The following is an 18,176-nucleotide window of genomic DNA, read 5'->3' on the forward strand; positions in this document are numbered from 1 at the left end:
GTTTAATCCTTAGCCTTTTCTATCTTATTTTGTAAATGAATTCTTTTGTAACTCTTTCATAATTTTAAATTCTTTTACTTGCTTAATTATATGAGTTTGAAACTTAGTCTTTTTTTCTATCTTATTTCACATATGAACTCTTATCATTCTTCCATCTTTCAATTGCACCTTTCAAGCACTAATTATTGGGTTGCTTTTGACTCTTTAGTCACTTGTCATATGGGTCCAATCCCTGTACTTCATTTCATCTCACACATCAAAGACTATAACGTTACATAATAAGTAAGACAAAAATAGTACATGATATCATTTATTAAGATAAACACATTTGTTATTAGGAAAAAAATGGAATAATTTTTCTTTCTTGTTTTACTTGATCATAATCATACTATCTATGTCTGTATACTTTTTCTTGTTTACAAACAAAATGTATGGTTATAATTTCCTTTTTTTTTCTATTATCTCACATTCTCAGTCCTATACTCCACCATCACCCCTAATTATAGGGACATACTCGTCTATTGCTAATTACAATTGGCCTTCTTATCTGTCATATTAGTAAGAAATGATTCTTAGATTTTATATAAACTTTTACTTTCATCCATGTAATCCAATGAATTGTTGTTTAAATCTCGAAAACAAGTTTTTTTTTTTTTGTTACCCATTTCAAAGGAAAAAAAAGATAAAATTACATCTACACATGTCCCTCTAAAGTCTGTGATTTCTATAATTAACCCTTTAAATTTGATTTCAGCATATATATATATATAATTAAAAATTATGTAAATTAAGTTTAACATTTAAGTTGAAATTTTAATACATATGATATAAAAAGTATTTGTTAAATAAAATCAATATTTAATTATGAATAGTAATTTTCCAACGAATGTTATAAAAGAAAAGGATATTTTATATATATTAAATTTATAAATGGAAAAAGAAATAGCATCATGTGACTTTACAAAGATGTAATCCATACTATAAAAGAAAAATCATGTCGAAGTCTTAAGTGAATCCAAAATGTTTGGTTGAGTCAATCTCATATGTAAATGTTATCCAATGTTAGCATGTCTTCTCGGAAATTGGCAAGCTCATCCCTGACATCACTGCGTCGTTTTCTTCCTGCACACTTCGAAGAAATCATAACACCACACACGGCCTTATCCAATCATTTTCTGCCACATCATATCCAGCATGACTCAAAATGTATACGCTATTCGACACCGACAGCTGATTGGTTACCGATCCCCTCGTGTTGCGTGTTCCTCCTGAGTAGACCCTTCCTCATCTCCGCCGTTGAAACGTGCAGAAGATGTCATCGCACGGCCGAGATCGATCCTGGGCCATCGTATTGCGCTATGGCGTGCGACTTACCCCACGTGAGAAATGCTTTGTTCCCATTACGTTCTCTAGGTGAACCTTTCGCTAACCAGTACCGTCTACGTGACTTAGGATTTGATCCAGTAACTCAATGCCACGTAAGAACTGTAGCTTTATTAATTATTTTTCGAGGTGGACAGTACCATCGTCCGGTGGCCCGATAAGTATCGCCGGGCGCCCGCATTTGAGGCGCGTTCTCAGGCTCTCTCGTTCTTGCTTCTCTTTGTTGATCGCTCTCGATCGCGTCTACGGCTCGACCTTCAATCCGGTCGGCGGAATTCCCAGAAGTGAAGTCGGAGGACTCTAGGTTCTTGATCCGATGGCGGCCGTTCGGGTGACGATGGAGATTGGGAGTGATGGGGTGGCGGTCATCACCATCTGCAACCCTCCCGTTAACGCTTTGGCCCCCTCGAGTAGATCCCCGTCCTTTCTCTCTTGCTTTTCGTTTCTTGAGTTTTACCTGTTGATTTTCGTCAAAATTTCAAGGTTGGCAAGTCTTGAGGATTTACATGTTCTCGATCTGGTGAGGTAAAGAATTTACCTGCTTGTATACTGGAATTTTTTTTTTTCATCTTGGTTGGGTTCTTGTAGTTATTGCTGGGTTGAAGGAGAAGTACACGGAAGCGATGAATAGGAGTGACGTCAAAGCAATAGTGTTAACCGGTGAGGCTCTAATTTCATTTTTCATTTCAAATTTTGTTTTATGCGTTATGCATATGAAAAGTTCGTTGCAGATACAATCGGTGCCGTGTTAATTCGTTGAATATGCTTTTGGGTTTTGCATGATCACGTTCTCTTTGTTACCGGTTGGGTTATTTTCTTCAATAAATACATTAAGTAGCTAGTAGGATGGCAAAATAGTTATGGAACTTGTAACCTTGAAGGGTTAGGAGCTTAGATAATACTCTGATCACAAGGCATGTAGGGAGGTGAGCAACCCCTTGACAATCATATTATCCTCCTTGTTGAATATGATTACTGTCCAAATCTTGCGAAATCCCAGTTTATCATCAGCAGAGTACCCAGGTTGATCAAACATATTTTCTGTGTCAATCTTAATCTTGTGATGGTGCCTGATATCACTACTTGATAGTGATTTCTCTAATTGTGTGTTTTCTCACCAAGTTGGATTTGCAGTTTGATGTTGGCGGATCAGCATCTATCATGTGTTAAATTTTTTCCAGATCACACGAAAGGTTTCTTATAAATACCATATCTGGTGCCAGAAATACTAGTTGGAGACGGGATTTGTGAACTCTGCACATTAAAAGATATAATTAAAAAAAAAATCTGTCCTCGTTCCGTGAATTTATGCCTTCAATCACCAGAAAATTTGGTTTAAGGAATTTCATGACCTGTCTTGTGAAGGAATGGAAAGAATATATTATGTATTTTGTTATTTGGTCAGTTTACTGATTGTTTCATAGGTTTAAAATGAAGAGGCAGATGAACTTCATGGGTCTCAAAATGTAACGAGCTATATCATCACTGTATCTCTGGATTTTGTTCATTTCCAGCCAAGTTTAAGTTGGAATTTTCTGATAAGTATGACATTTGATACTCTGTGTGCCATATTGGTGTATTTATAGGCATTGTTAGTCCTTGGGCCTTATAGAGTATTACAATATGCTCTTACATAATTTTCTTCCCTTTGTATGTGGATCTGATGCTGTATCCGATTCCTTTTCTGACAGGTGATGGTGGCAAGTTCTCTGGTGGTTTTGATATCAATGTTTTTACTGAAATTCATAAAACAGGTATTGATGAATAAAGGACATGAAACTAGTTATTTATCTTTGTTGGACAATCTATCTGATAACAAAACAGTGTTTTGACTAGTAAAACTGTGACTTGTAGGAAATCTATCGCTTCTACCAGATGTATCCGTCGAACTTGTGGTCAATACCATTGAAGGTTTGTTACTTCTACCACTATTTATTTGTTTAGAATTTTGCATACGTTGTTTGTTAGAACTTATAAAAAATTCTGAAGCACTCAGATCAGACATTTGTCTACAGTTGATGATTAGCTACTTTAAGGGCTTGCACTTTGATATTTTATTGGTTTTACAGATGCTCCAAAGCCTTCTGTTGCAGCTATCCAAGGTCTTGCACTTGGTGGTGGTCTGGAGATAGCAATGGTTTGTGCTTTTTTTAGGATTTAAAGTTTAATTATCTTGTCTTTCTAATGATCATCATATCTCTATCATTAAATGCTGTGTGTTAAATTTATTCAGGGTTGCCATGCACGAGTTTCTACGCCGGAAGCTCAACTTGGATTGCCAGAACTTAGCCTTGGGGTTATTCCTGGATTTGGAGGTAACAGATTTATGTCTTCCTCAAATTTTCTTGTGTTTTATTTGTATATTCTACTTCTCATGGTCTCACTAGTTTTTTGTTGCTTAAAAGGCACACAACGTCTTCCAAGGCTTGTGGGATTGCCAAAAGCTCTGGATATGATGCTGGTGAGTTGATGGATTTTCATGAAATATGATAATGTGGTTATTCAATGTGTGCAACTTAACCTTGATTTTGTTAGTGAAAACTTAGTATGTTTGACTATAGCTTTTTCCAATCCAATTTCTTTTGGTGATCTTAACTCTATCCAATCCAACTTGTTTTGGTTAACTTGGTAAACATATAAAATACTGTCAATAAATGAGCCTGAGATTGATGCAAGAAAATAGTTTTTAGTCCTCTTATAGTGCAAATTCTCGAGGAGGCTCTATGATCGGTTTACTTTTAGCTCATATTAGCACTATTGAATTTTGAAAATAAATAACTCACTACATTGGATTATAGATGAGTTTTAACTTGATCCATAAAGTTGACCAATGGTAGTATTTGTGACGAAGTAAAATTTGTGCGCTGGGTTTAAATTTTACGAGTAATAGGTGAGTTGAACCAAGATGAGGTGATACTGATACTGGTACTATTTAAAATCTGAAAATAAAGTCACCAAATTGAATTTCTTGATTTAAGCTCGAGATACTGGGTTTAACTTTTACAAGAACTAGGTGGGTTGAACGAAGAAGAGGTGTTAATCTTTAGTTTTGCATTGACCTCATAACTCTGCTGTCTAGATTTGCATCTCTACTTTTTATGAGAATCATAGCATGGATGAGTTTAACATTGGTTTTTGGAGTTCTCATGATGTTAGCTGCAAGCCAATCTACACATAAATCTAAAGGAACTAGCGCCTATTAAGCTTAAAGGATTGGGCCCATATAATTTTGGCCATTCTGATTTCTTATGCTGAGCAGATTAGACTAAACTAGAATTTCTCTCACTGACACTTCTATTAGATAGCTATTTTAGTTCAGTGTATTTCCACATTTCTTCTTCATCCATTTGTTGGAGTGTGGCTGCTTTATGTATTTTTCACCATAACTATTAGTGCTGCTTTTCTTTTGTTACTTAGCAACTAGAAGGATGATAGAATCTATTTTTCTTGCCTTCAAGCGTGCCCTTCTTTTTAACTAAGGGATGGTGTTTGAGGCTAAGTTCATATTTTTAAGATTTTGGGAGAAAACCGGAGGCCAAAATTGACAGATGTAAGAGATTAAAGAAAAGGGGAAATGGTTGAAAAAATAGTAAATACTCAGCAACTATTGATGCTTAAATGATGTTATATCTGTTAAAGAAATGTTTGGATGTAGTAAATACTGTCATTTAAATTTATGATTTATCAATTTGGAATGGTCTTTGTAAATATACGAAAGAAAAATTGAAAGGTGCATTACTTGTGTATTCTATGTCTATAGTTTAGTTATTTACGTTTTCTATATTAGTATTAACAGTTTGTTAAATTGGGCCTCCTGCACAAGAAACTGTCTTGTGCTCCTTTGACTAGATAATGGGTGAAGTCATTGCTATCTTTAAAAAATACTTGTATGCCATCATGAACCCCTTTCACAAAGGTAAACACCATGTGACTTAACTATATTTGATGTTATATCTGTAAACTCATAGATCTTTGTTGCTTTGTTTTTGACAACCATGATTTTATGAGTTGTGATATTATATGATTTTTCAAATGTAATGTTTTCCGAAATTGTTGAACTTTATATTATAAGCATTTCATAATAATTGTATTAAATTTTAGGTTACTTGTCATAGCTAGCTAAGAGCTAATTGTTGACATTCTAATGCAGCAATCAAAATCAATCATCGCTAAGGAAGGCGAAAAATATGGCCTTATTGATGCTATTGTTTCACCGGAGGATTTGCTCAAAATATCCCGATGCTGGGCTTTGGATATTGCTGAACGGCGTAAACCATGGATTAGTTCTCTTCGTCGGACTGATCGACTTGGTTCTCTTTCTGAAGCTCATGAAATTTTAAAGGCTGCTAGGCAACAGGTTAACAGGATTGCTCCAAATATGCCTCAGCACAAGGAATGCCTTGATTCAGTTGAGGAGGGTGTAAATTTTGGAGGATATGCTGGGGTGCTGAAGGTATGCATGTGATATTTTTGGGATAATCATTATACTATATATGGCTACTAAACACTATGCTGAGTCTGGTGCAAGAAACTTGATCGCTGGTTGCCAGTCTGTTGTCACTAAAACTTAAAACCTATTATGTTGTTTGTATTTCCTGTAGATCTTACCTAGAAACCTGAGAACAGTGCAGAATTTGGTGCCTTTATCTCCTTTTTCTTCTCTATTGCTTCTTAACTCTGGTGATATGGAAAGTATTTTCCTCCAAAAATTGTGAAAAATCCATTCCCTCTTTCCAGCAATGTGGCCACAGAGGATCTATGGACCTCCAACAGTCCCTCAGCCTCTGGGATAATTGTTGATAGGTTCCCTATTCTCTAGGTTCTCTGATGCAAGAAAATTTTGAATGCCAATGCTTTTCAAATGATGATGAAAAGCCCCCTCATCATCTATTTTTCTTAGAGAATATATTTTCTATAATGATCAGAAACACCAGTCTGATGTAATGCCAGAGAGCCCTATTTTGTATTCTTTACATGCCAGGAAATGCTTACTGGCACATGATGTGAGCAAATTGTCCACTCTCTATGTGGAATAGTTTACAGCAGAACCACAATGTTTGAAAAATGTGTTTGGGGGATGGGAGCTAGTTTAGGAAATCTCCATTAATTTTATCTTGCACAGTGACCAATCGTATCCACTGATGAGGCTGATGGGCATAAATTTTGTCCTATATTTTGCAATAATGATGTTCAGACATTGGAAGCTGCTTAATTGATTAGAACCTAGCATTTATTAGTCATTTTTAAGGTTTTTTTAGGTTTCGGTTAACTTAAACAAAATAACAATCTTTGTATTAACATGAAAAAACTCCAGGAACTTATGTTGTTGCTAAAACACGTTTTCCTTGTTTGAAGGGAAAAAAGGTTCTACCAATTATCACAAGATAATCAAACAGAGATGTCATCCTTCTTGAATTTGTTTATTTGATGTTCAATTTATGCTTAAAATATTGTTTCTAAGGTCAATATCTTAACTTCAGGAAGCAAAAGTTTTTAAGGAGTTGGTGCTTTCAAGTACTTCAAGAGGCCTTGTTCATGTCTTTTTTGCTCAACGGGCAACTTCAAAGGTAATTCTACTACATGTTCTGAATATTCTGTCTCTTATTTTGATATTTCTGCTTGTGAGTTAGGGATATGTTGCCTCTTTGAAATGAATAAGCTTCCTTGCTTCATGTTTTTTACTTGAGTCTCAGATTTCGAACAAAAACCTGAATGCTTTTAGACAAATTTCATCCTGAACGAGGTGTATATTTATCCTTCCTGATGCTTCTGCATTTACTTTATGCAGTAGAAGATTAGACAGCTTGAGCAGGACTTTAACATTATTACCTTATCTCCTTAGAGAGCCACCTTCTGATGTCTTGTTAAATTGTAACTGACTGCACGGATGAATATACTTCTTTCCTGGAAATTTTTTTCTGAATGTTTTCGCTATAATTTAAACACCAGGATTTTCTCTTCACATTCGTTGGTTGTCTGGAGTTAGGACAGTTTTTAAAGTCTTGGATGACTTTTAGTTTACAGTATGGATGTATACTCAAATGTTGTACTAGTTGTGATGTTGTGTTTTATTAACATGAGTACGTTAAGGAGATCCAAATAGCAGAGTACTTCACATTCTACATCAATTTAACTTTTTCCCATTTTCTTATGCAACTTTGTTTAATTCTGTATCTGCATATATTCTTGGTTGAACTCTAGCATGTATCTGAAGTTCAACTTAATTTTTTTATTATTCTTAATCTTTCTTATTTAACTGTCTTGTGCAGGTACATAGTGTTACTGATGTTGGGCTTAGACCAAGGAAAATCAAAAGAGTTGCTGTAATTGGTGGTGGTTTGATGGGTTCTGGAATAGCTACTGCCCTGATCTTAAGTAATACGTCTGTCATCCTCAAGGAAATTGATTCCAACCTTTTGCAGAAGGGACTGAAAATGATACGGGGTAAGCATTTAAAATGATTAATCTTTCTTCTTAACTCCTGACTTTTTTTTTTCTTTTTTCTCTAAATATGGGGGAATCTGCTAATAATTAATAATCACATAATTAATCTATTTATTTATTTTTGTTAGGGATCACTTAATGATTATGTTTTAGTACATGATGCAAATATTTTTTGTCTTTTGAGGTAAAATACATATTTTTGTTATATGATTCTAAGAAAATTGTTCTTTCACTTCTTGTGACAGCTAATCTTGAAGGCCTTGTGAAGAAAGGGTCGTTGACTCAGGACAAGATGAACAAGGCATTGTCACTTCTTAAGGGTGTATTGGATTACTCAGAGTTCAAGCATGTTGATATGGTTATAGAGGCGAGTCTCTAACTCCTAAACATATTTTGGCTAGTATACTGTAAATTAAAAACTTATAAGGTTTAAAATATCATATCGTACCGTCGTTTCGTCGTTCGCTCAGTACGGTACGATACTATATACCGAGCGGTATACCGTTTGGTATTATATATATATATATATATATATATATATATATATATATATATATATATATATATATATACAATATTTATATATAAAAGATTTTTTATATATAAAATATTTTTATAAAAGGTAACATCGTGTTGCCTTGGGGTGACGTCGTTGAGGCGACGCGACGTCGCCTTTATATATATATATATATATACTGTTCGGTAACGGATGGTCCGTGTATCGATCAACTGATAGACTGGTACGTACCGTCCGGTACAAGCGGTATTATTCGGAATTGTATACTTTGATTTGTTGCAGATGGATCTTGGACTTTTGTCTGAGATTTGCTGCAATTACTTGTTTTAGATTGTACAATTACCTTTTGGCCACAAAAAAGAAAAAGAAAAAATAAAGAAAGCAAGAAACTGCAGTGGTGCGCAATCCTTAGTCATCCTAGTGTTTCTGACAGGTATACTGTAATTATTTTTGTTCAAACATCAGGCAACACCTTTCCTTCCACTTATACACAACATTGCAGTCTCTCTTAGAAGTAGCATGCGACTCCTCTATCTTGTGTTCATTTTGATTTTCCTAGGAGTCCTGCTTTCTAGTTCTGTCTGCCTATTGTTACCTCAAAGAACAAAAAAATCTTGCCATTTGAACTTTCACTGTTACCTGGTATCCTCTCCAATTCCTCCTTATTTGCTACTATTATCATTTTCCTAATGTTTTCCTGCTCTCTTTTCCACCTTATAACTGCCTGCTTATGGCACTGCTGGAAACCTTACGTATGTTGTTACATTAGCAACCTTATGATGCTTAGGATATGCATTTCTGAATGTGAATGGCTTCATAATCCTTATTCAAAATATTTTGTTGTTGAATTAATTAATTTAGATGTAGATTACCATGGATTGTAGTGCTTTTTGTTAATTTTAAATAAACTTCCAGAATTTGAAAAGAATACAGATGAATATTAGGTATCCTTACCACTCTCCTTATATTTCAAAAACTAGCTCATCACCTACCAGTTCATTATAGGCTTTTCCCATGAGACACAAAGACTAGGGGAATACTGTGACTTTCCAGGGAGAAGAACATATACTTTGAACTGAGACTGAAGTGAATCAATCAGAACTAAAATTGATTTGGTCATGATGGATCTAAGTACATCTTGCATAGACTTGTTCCCTTTAAATGAAAAAATATTTAAAAAACATTTGAGATTAAGTGATTGAATTTCAAGAAGAATCCAAGCAGGGTTTTTAATTTTGAATAATACCACCTAGTACGGGCAGTACGTACCGTTCGATAGCATATCGATACGCAGACTGCTCGCTACCAGGCAAAACGCTCAATAACGCCCCGTATCGGATGATACAGGAGTATATCGGGTGGTAATAGTCGAAATTTCAACCATTACCACCCCGCACAACTCAATAACGATTGATTTCGATCGTTACCGCTCGACACAGCTCGGTAACGGTCGAAATCGATCGTTATTGATATGTGACAATACTCCAATGGTCAAAATGACCGTTGGAGCCCCTTTTCATGGGTTTTTAAACTCATCTTCTCCCATATTTCACTCTTACACTCTCTTAAACTACCGCAAACTCATTTTCTCACATTTTCACTCTCTTAAACTATACAAAGCAACGATTTATGAATTGAATCAAGACTAATTTGGGAAGAATAAGAGGAAGAACTTTTTAATCAAGAGGTATGCATTTTACACATAGACCGAGGAGCAATATTTTACACATGTCACCCAAGATTCAGATCATGGAACTCGATAAGGTACTGGTCAAGTTTATGCATGGAAGGGGAAGGGGAAGAGGAAGGGGAAGACTGTAGATAAATTTGAACAGATGCAACATAGTCTATATGATGTAGACACAGAACAAAGCTCATCGTATTCATAGCCGTCGTATTATAAAGAATCATGCGACCAACAGCAATACGGTGATAATTGGTCATACTTCTTCGAGCAACAGTATTATACAAAGCAGCATATCAGTAACAAAAAAAGAAGCTCTAACATTCACCAATTTATGCCTCAGGAGCTGCCTCGGACAATTATGATTCATGACGATCAACCTACGATCATCACCATATTGATGCACTAATGTATACGGTGTATCAATACTCTATGTCGTGAGATCAATTTCATGATTGAGTCCAACAAATATATCATATTGATTTGTAGATTTATAGGATCGAGGACCCCGATCCACCACCCGTGGAGACTTGTCGTTGGTTTTGGTGGTAGAATTAGGTATATCTACATATATGATTATTTAATTCATTTGAATTTTAAAATTTATATTGTAACAAAATAATCTAACAATTCAAATGATTTTTCTATAAATATTTTAATATTTACGGAAGGACAATCCGTAATGGACCGAAATATGAACCTTGCACAAGGTTGTTCCTTAAAGTTCGAAAAAGATATGTGATACTATTCTTACCTAATTTACATTGATTTTACTAAACTTATACTATTACTATATTTATTTTTAACTTAAAAAACCTATCCTAACTTTTTTTTTTTAGGTATTTTTTGAGGATTTTACACCTAAATTAGGTGTACCGCTTGGTACGCCTTAGCATACCACTCGGTATACAGTACCGAACCATACCGAGCGAAGCTCGAAACTCCGGTACGGTACGAAATTTCAATCCTTGGATCCAAGTACATCATGCATAGACTTGGTCATGCCTTTCATAGCAGTCCGAAGTTTTTCGGTGCTGTTGCAGTCTTGTAATTCTGATATAGGATCAGTCAGTTTGGGCCTAGATCAGTTAGTTTGAAAAATGATGCTTTGCAGATATCTTGGCCTAGTTCAGCTAATGTTAGGGATCACTTGAGTCTGTTTCTTTAGATGTTGATACATTCAAGCTAGAATTTTCTAACCAACCAGTGTTTTTATTCTTTTGTTAGTGCAGTTAAAAAAATTACATCTTCAGAAACTTTGATTATTTTATTTTCTTATATGAGTTTCTTTTTTAGGATTGCTATAACAATTTTTCTTGTTTTTCTAGGCTGTTATTGAAAAGGTTTCACTGAAACAGTCAATATTTGCTGATCTTGAAAAAGCTTGTCCTCCACATTGCATTTTGGCAAGCAACACATCCACTATTGATCTTAATATTGTTGGTGAGAAGACTCGTTCGCAAGACCGAATCATTGGGGCTCATTTTTTCAGGTCTGTGACAAATATTCCTGCATTAATATGAGGAAAATTATCACTGGGGCTCATTAATATGTACATAATAGAGAGGATGGTTAAGGGCATTGTTATTCAAAACAAATATGCGAAAATTATCAATGAAAAACATAAGAGGAACAATTCTGAACATTTTTGAGAAATAATAATTTGTAAATTTATTTTACCTTTTTTGTTATGCGTTGAAGGGTAATTTTACTAAGGCATTTGTAGTTTATTTATGTTTATGCTATTGTTGGAACTGTGGGGAAGTAGTAGGTTCCAATATCAACTCCAACAGCTTTTGTTGCCAGATGCACCCAAGCAAGGTTTAAATATTTGGACCAGTACCAGCATCTGAACTTGGCAGGACCAATGTACTTGTTGGATGGATTACTGATACTGGCTTTACAGACCTTTAATAGTATATGTTTTTTGTATATCATTGATAAATTGTGTTACTGTTGCACATTTACCTGGTTGAACTGGTATGTAATGCTTAGTCTACCATGATATCTTTTTATATGCAATCAAGATTCAAGAACATCAAGATAGGCAAGTATTAGGAGACACTAACTACTCTTGTTAGACGTGATACATGAACGTCCATTTAATACAGTCAATGTAATGTTCAATGAAATTTCAACTAAATTAGCAAACATAAGGGAATGATGTTTTTATGCATTAATGTGTTATTTTGGTTGAAAGCCTTGAGAATATTATTTAGTTTGGCATTAAGGTCTGTTTGGTTGCAAGAAAAAGGGTGAAAAATTTTTTGTAAGATTTTTTTTTCATGATAAGTTTAAATCGTATGTAAAGGAAATTTATTGTCGGTGAAAGCATACATGCCACCATTTGGAGTCAAAAACTACTGTTAAGATATATTGTATGTGAATAAATGACAAATAACATAAAATTCTTTGCAAATATGTGTATACACATACGCGTGCACACACACACACACACACACTATAAATAAATAAATAAATAAATAAATATATATATATATATATAGTGTCTGTGTTTCTTAGCATTGCCAATCTGCATAAGATTCATATTCATGATCATGGTTTGTCTTCTCCATTTAATATTTACTTGGATAGCCTTCTAATATTTACTATATCTTGCTACATTTCACAGGATTGAAAATTTTATATTGTTTTCTTATCATGTTATATATTGTGCAGTCCTGCTCATGTGATGCCTCTGCTAGAAATTGTCCGGACAGATAAGACATCTCCACAAGTAATCCTTGATCTCATGACCATTGGGAAGGCTATAAGAAAGGTTCCTGTTGTGGTGGGCAACTGCACTGGCTTTGCAGTTAACCGAACATTCTTCCCTTATACCCAAGGGGCACAATTGTTAGTCCATCTAGGTGTGGATGTGTTCAGAATTGATAGGGTTGTCAGCAGTTTTGGCATGCCAATGGGCCCTTTTCAGTAAGCTTATTTCTCCATACTGCTATAAACTATTTTTTAAACTTGAAATTCAATGAATTACCATAATTCATAAATAGTGATAGTAAGGGATCCATACTTGGTTCTTTTGTGAGGTTGGTTTCTTTATTTATTATCCAGATTGTGCTAGCGGTAAGGTCTTCTCCTTTTGTAACTGTCATAGGAATTCAATCACAAGTATATATATATATATATATATATATGCACATCTAGCTCCACATACACACATATATTTGTATCCATTTTTTTATAATTGCTGTGTATGAGTTTATATATGAAATTATCTTATCTTCATTGGCAGTTACAATATCTACTGCAGCGTACAGTTTTGACTGTTCCAACACAACATATAGCAACTGTAGAAAGTGATAGGTTAGCAGAAATAAGTATAAAAGTGTTGCCTACTAATTGCATCTCTATTTACATTGTAGACTTCAGACATGTTATTTTCTTATAGTCACCACTTGCCTGCTTTTCAAGAATTTGTACCTATAGAACTGAGGGTTTCTTGTCAGCTTGGTTTGGATTGTGTACTTACCTATCGAACTTTGTATCCTCTCATCTTACTTGGTTGTCATGAGTTTGATAGTGAGTTTGAGTGTTAGAAAATTGGCTTAAGGAGATAACAAAATGGAGAAAAGATATAGCACCATTCTTTTCATTAACAATTTATAAGATAATCGATACACAGACTCTAAAGAAGCTTCCATATACAGAGCATTAGACTCAAAACTTTATAAGGCTTCCTAAAAGTAAACAAAAATTTACAATCATGTTTAGCACATTCATGTCTTGTCTGATCACAATGGAGATGTATCTTACTATCTTTGCTTCCTTTATCTTTGGTTGGACTGGCCTTTGATCTTCTTTTCATGCCTACTATTCCAAAGTTTTGATCCTAGGAGGATACTTGGAAGAGAATGATTCCCTTGTTCAGGCAAATTATGTTTTCTTATGGATGCTTATACTTTATGGTTTCTTTTATATACAATGACTCCCCATGTATAAAGCCAGTATGCAAGCAGAGCATGTGATTTATCAGTATCTATTCCTTTCTCCTATGTGTTGAGCCTTACAATCCATTTCAGATCACATGAATTTGTCACGAGTGCTTTCTTCAATATGCTTTCCTCCTCTTTACTACATCATCATTCTTAGAATTGTGCTTCTTGAGTTTGATTTGTTCATGCAAGACTTCAATCCAAAATTTACTTCCTATTGCATTTGAAATTTTGATATGCTCTGTCTCAGTTACAAAATTTATTTATCCTCTTCTATCTGTCGCATTCTTTTTAATTTATGTGACTTGTTCTCCCAAAGCATCTGATCATTCCTGGCTCTAGAGAGTGTTGTATTTCTTCTTAAAATTGTATCACCTGACTTCAAATCTGAACAAAGGTCAATATCATCAACTATAACAGGACTCTTTTAACAGCACTTTAAACTCTATTAATCTCAAATCACAACACAATTATTTTTAAATCGATTAAAATATTCTAAGCTCCTAATGAATAATGATCAGCTAAACTAAATTCTAATCTACCTAAAGTAATTTTTAAATAATAATCTCGAATCGATAGAATAAGACCTATCAGTCATTAACTGTAGAAATACCCCATCTAAGAGCATCCTAGACATAAAATCAAGTTGAACTAACATAGGACTCACCTGTATTCACTGAACTCATCATGCACAAAGTTGAAACTAATATTTGCAAAGGGCTACATCAGGTAGCAGTGTATTTAACATCTTGATAGACCATACTAACTTCTCTACTGTGGTTTGGGATGTTTAGGATTTCAAGAATTTCACAGTTATTACAAGAATTCCAGTAGGATATCCAGTTCTTATAAAAGAACATTAAGTGGTGTTTTTTTAAGTTTACAACTTTCCACTAATTTGAGTTGTTGTGATGCCATTTGAGCAGACTTCAAGATGTGGCCGGATATGGGGTGGCTTTGGCAGTGAAGGATATATATGATTCTGCCTTCCGGGGTCGAACATTTCAGTCACAACTGGTTGAGTTGATGGTAAAAAGTGGCAGAAATGGTATCAATCAGTCTCATTCACATTATTTCATTTGATAATGTCATCGCTTTGGCATTTCATTGAGCTTTTTGCTGACAGGCAAGAATAATGGAAAGGGATACTACATATATGAAAAGGGACAGAAGCCAAAGCCTGATCCTAGCATCCAAGCCATCATAGAGGAATCTAGAAGGCTTGCCAATGTTATGCCTGGTGGAAAGGTACACACTAAAATAAGCCCTCATCTATCTTTTATATGAGATTTTCCCAAGAATTTGTCATATATATATATATATATACACATATTCAAATCAAATGGATCTGCAATTCAGAGCATTCATGTTTATATACCATGTAGAGTGTAACAGGTTTGAGGCCTCGACTTGTTATACTAGAATTCTGTATAAGTTCTTATATTCCAAATTGACGTGAATTGAACTCTTGTATGCATGAGAATATAACGTGTATTCTGAAGAAGCTAAGAATCGAGGTAGATAGCAGGGTATGCAATCCAAATATGATATCGAATTGGATTGAAGAATTAGTCAAGATGGATACTGAAGTGGCCTTGATGGTAACAAGGGCAGTTTACAAAGAAACCAAAACAGATTTGTGATACGGATTGCAAATCCACTTTTTCTTACACATGGTAGATTGATGTATGGGTATTTATGTGGTTGTGTATGTCATCCATGTAGGTGGTATACTGGTACGTCTTGGTGGCTATGCTCAACTTGAATATTTAGGTGGATACATAAGAATTAATTTTGATTGTTCTCTTTGTAGCCTATTACTATCAATGATCAAGAAGTTCTGGAGATGATATTCTTTCCAGTGGTGAACGAGGCTTGCAGGGTCATGGATGAAGGTGTTGTAATTCGAGCTTCAGACCTTGATATTTCATCCGTTCTTGGTATGGGTTTTCCCAGATACAGGTGAGTACGTTTAAATGCAGTTACATGCTCCGGCCATGCTTATATATGTATTTGCACTGATTTGCACACAATGATCCATGCCTATATTGTAGATGCATATTTTGTAATACTTGAGCTTTTGCAAACTTTTCCTAACTCAATATAAATCAATATGCCATCATGTACTGCATTCTTAAATCGGTGTTGTACTTGTAAATAAGAAAAGTGGAACCGAAAAACATGAAATTACTCTTGTACGTAGGCTTTTATTATGTAGGATTAACATTATATGCTTCTATTAACATGATAATATTGGTTTATTTTGATGGTTCTTCTAATCTGATTTGCACACGGTGACTTAAAGTTTATACCGTGAATTAACATCCTGATTATTTGGTTTTTATTTGAAGGGGTGGAATTATATTTTGGGCTGACACTATTGGGTCTGGTTACATATATGCGAAGCTCAACAAATGGGCTAATTCATATGGTAACTTCTTCAAACCCTCAGCATACCTGGAAGAAAGAGCCACCAAAGGACTTCCATTGGTAAGAAACTAAACCATCTTAAATACATATTTGCATGGGTTACATATTTTTGTGCTGAATCCTGAAGAATAATTCTCTTAATATTTTTTTTATTTATAAGTATGCTCACTCCATTTGCAAAATGCCAAGAAGAATTGAAAACGCAAGTCATCATTTTTTGATGGTCATCTGAATTCGGATATTATGTGATTTATCGGGAGGCATTCATCTTGTTCTTATTCCAGCTCTCACTTAATTCTGGAATATCATTTTTTTGTCCTTTTTGTCTGCAGAGCATGGTAAATGTGTCGGGGTCACAACAGTGGAGGTCTCGTATGTGATCCTCTTTGCGTACCAACCATTCCTTTCGCATCCAAATGTTGCAGTTAGCCGAAGTGCAGCAAATAAGATATTGTTGACTTGTTTTAGTTTAATAATACTGTTTAAATATTTTGTTTATCGAATCTGGAAAATTTTCATGCTACTTCACCAGTTTCTTGATGTCATGTTGACCTGCACCGGTATTCTCCGTCGTAGCCGGGTCAAAGGGGTTTGCAAGGATGAATGTGCACCCGTGTATTGCTAAGAAAATTTTTATGTTTCTACAGCTATGACAAGTTCGTTAGGAAATCAAAAGAATCGCCCGACACTTGCCATCCAATCATGTATCTGCTCCTTCGCTCCTTCCCCCCCGGCGTGATTGGTCTCCGACACGAATTGCCTGTCTTGCTATTGTTCGCAACCAAAGAATCGCCCAACACTTGCCATCCAACCATTATTATTTTTTGAAACTCGAATCTGAAATCCATAGCGAAGAGCATGACTAATCAATGTAGTCTATGTTCTCTTATTCAGGTGCAAAATACGTGTTGACACCGGTAAGTAATACAATCAAAATATGAGATTCTTGATAGCAACGATACATTGATGATGCATATAAATTATACTAAAGGAGCAATATCTATCTATGAGTCTAATTACCTCATGTAATAGGATACTGCCAATCATAGTAGCTACAAGACACCGTCCATACGTATTTCACTTGTATATTCTCTAAGTTACTGTGTCAGAAATGCTAAGTCTCGTAATAAAGTCACAGGTATGCAGCATGAACACCGATTCCTTCTTATGAGATGAATCCTTTTTCGATGATTTTTCTTTTTTAGCTTCTGCTCCTTGGACCACTCTTTTACTAAGCCTAATTCACATTACAAGTTCTGTTTCTCGAGCTTCTCCAACTCATTACAGGGGACTTAATTTCTCGAACCTTTTCTCCATCTAACCAATCTAATAATAATGTACCTGTCAATTGACAACCCTCCGAAGAACTTGTTTCAATTAGAATCACACTTGTATTCTCTTCTCTTTGCTTATTGCTCACTTCCAGTGAAATGATCTGTCATTTCGAGATCACTCTCCTTTCACTCATTTCCAAGCAAATGGAAACCCTAAACCTTTCGGCTTTCCACTAACCTCACCTTTGATTGACATCTACAACTTCGAAGCATGTAAACACAAAGATCACCGAACCCCCAGTTTATCACAATTTCTTCAAACATTTGCTACTTTAGTTACCAGTGATCATCACCGATTACCCATCACAAGATTTGCTACATTCAGACCAGTACATGCCTTCTTTTTGCTCCATTGCTCCTCCTCCATGGCACCGCCCTTCTATCATGCCTATTCTAGGTTTTCCCTTCGCCTCTGTTTCTTTTCCCGGGCC

At 35.1% G+C, this 18,176-nt stretch overlaps 1 protein-coding gene across 1 annotated transcript; it reads left to right on the plus strand.

Annotated features, from left to right (window-relative positions):
- Nucleotides 1–1,568: 1,568 nt before the first annotated feature.
- Nucleotides 1,569–16,934, plus strand: LOC135678816 (peroxisomal fatty acid beta-oxidation multifunctional protein-like). The gene is made up of 18 exons (XM_065191999.1): nt 1,569–1,793; nt 1,972–2,043; nt 3,075–3,137; nt 3,238–3,294; nt 3,453–3,520; nt 3,617–3,698; nt 3,789–3,844; nt 5,534–5,836; nt 6,864–6,950; nt 7,653–7,827; nt 8,073–8,194; nt 11,357–11,520; nt 12,708–12,962; nt 14,908–15,029; nt 15,108–15,229; nt 15,795–15,943; nt 16,333–16,471; nt 16,744–16,934. Exons 1-18 carry the CDS (start codon nt 1,700–1,702, stop codon nt 16,789–16,791), a joined length of 2,178 nt encoding a protein of 725 aa, XP_065048071.1. The 5' UTR covers nt 1,569–1,699; the 3' UTR covers nt 16,792–16,934.
- Nucleotides 16,935–18,176: the final 1,242 nt, after the last annotated feature.

This window comes from Musa acuminata, chromosome BXJ1-7 (genome assembly GCF_036884655.1).
Source record: "Musa acuminata AAA Group cultivar baxijiao chromosome BXJ1-7, Cavendish_Baxijiao_AAA, whole genome shotgun sequence".
Taxonomy (NCBI): domain Eukaryota; kingdom Viridiplantae; phylum Streptophyta; class Magnoliopsida; order Zingiberales; family Musaceae; genus Musa; species Musa acuminata.